The 1,564-nt window shown below is 31.2% G+C and overlaps 1 protein-coding gene across 1 annotated transcript; it reads left to right on the plus strand.

Annotated features, from left to right (window-relative positions):
• The first annotated feature begins 179 nt into the window (after positions 1-179).
• Positions 180-1,226, plus strand: LOC105619761 (vesicle transport protein SEC20). The gene is made up of 3 exons (XM_012201279.1): positions 180-191; positions 270-684; positions 1,042-1,226. The coding sequence occupies exons 1-3, from the start codon at positions 180-182 to the stop codon at positions 1,224-1,226; spliced, it is 612 nt and encodes a 203-aa protein (XP_012056669.1).
• The last annotated feature ends 338 nt before the right edge of the window (positions 1,227-1,564 follow it).

Below are 1,564 nucleotides of genomic sequence, written 5' to 3' on the forward strand. Positions count from 1 at the left end.
ACGTACATTGTGAATACTGTTCAATTCAAAATGTTTGAATAGAAATACAGTTTTTCAATCCAATTGCAATCTAATTGAATCCAATTAAATAAAAAAAAAGTATTCACTATTTAAAATACGCATTCGGATAGAAAAAAATTTCAATTCATTTTAATCCATTCTTGTTTACTGGAAAAGCTATGGTGATAGTGGCAAGAAATATTATGAATTAAATTATAATATGTCTAATTAACATTCTGCATTTAATAAATTATCTGTTTACTGTGAAGGACATACAGCAATGCAGTGGGCCGCTGGAAGTGCTAGATGAACTCAACGCAGAGGGCAGAGCCAAGATAGCAGTTTTGAAATTCTCCATAGAGCATCTGGCTTCCGTCGCCGAAACCGAAATGGATAAAATGAAGAGGATTGAACTGCTATCTATCGTGGATAGTTATAAGGAACAGCTGAACACTTCCTTAGCCGCCTTCCGCAAGGCCAATGTTGTCAGTGCATGTGTCATTGACAAACTGGCGAGAGAGAATCTGTTCTCTATGCCAGAGGAACGACAAAACGCTCTCCGTAGACGGCATGACAAACAGAGTTTGACGAACACATCCAGCCAATTGACAGACAAGTTGCTTAGTATTTCCAGACATCTGGCTGAAACATCTCAAAGAAGCGCTGATACGCTGGATACTTTGTGTATGTACTTATCTTATTACTTGATGGCATGTCATTCTATGGATTGATATTATATATACTCTTCATGAATGAAAGAAAGGATAGAGGGACTGTTATAAATATTTTAATAACTTATGTATAAATTATTAATTAACCTCTCTTAAGATCATTTTCATTTGTCAGATATTGTTAAATAAGAACAACTGATTGTATATAATAGCATCCTGTAAAAATATATGAAATCTCTCGGAACATAAACATTTTTATATTCATTATTATTAAACTAGATTGCATTGCGCTGAATTTTAACGCCAAAGAATGAACAGCAAGATAATTATAAATTATATTTTTAGCAAATTTTTTGTATTATTGTTTCAGTAACATCTTCGGACAAGGTCGGCAGTACTAAGGACGAATTAGAGCATCAGCAACAAGCTATAGTACAATCAGGAAAATTGTTAGGGAAATATGGTAGACGAGAAGTTACTGATAAAGCACTGCTCGCATTGGCATTTGCCTTTTTCCTTGCCTGTGTATTTTACATTTTACAAAAAAGATTCTGAGCATGTATAAAGTTTTAAGATATATAAGATGTATAAAGCTTAAGATGAGATATTAAACTGTTTATATAACAATACAAATTCTTATAAGGGGAAGAAGAAATAATGTGATATATTATATGTACTCTTTAAGAGTGAAAGAAGACAAAAGGTAGTGTCTTTTATAAATATTTTAATGACTTTATATATAAGTTATTCATTAATCTCTTAACATCATTTTCATTCCGTCACCAGATTTTGTTAAATAAAAATAACTGATTGTATATAATAGCATCCTGTAAGAAAATAGAATTTATGAAATTTTTGGATACATATATATTTTTATATTTCTCTATTATTAA

The sequence above is a fragment of the Atta cephalotes genome (genome assembly GCF_000143395.1).
Source record: "Atta cephalotes unplaced genomic scaffold scaffold00022, whole genome shotgun sequence".
In the NCBI taxonomy this organism is placed as follows: Eukaryota; Metazoa; Arthropoda; class Insecta; order Hymenoptera; family Formicidae; genus Atta; species Atta cephalotes.

Bases quoted from the DNA above. Each gene is read 5' to 3' on its own strand.
- LOC105619761 (XM_012201279.1), top strand. The intron at 685-1,041 runs GTATGTACTTAT...TTATTGTTTCAG, and splicing joins TGATACGCTGGATACTTTGT to TAACATCTTCGGACAAGGTC.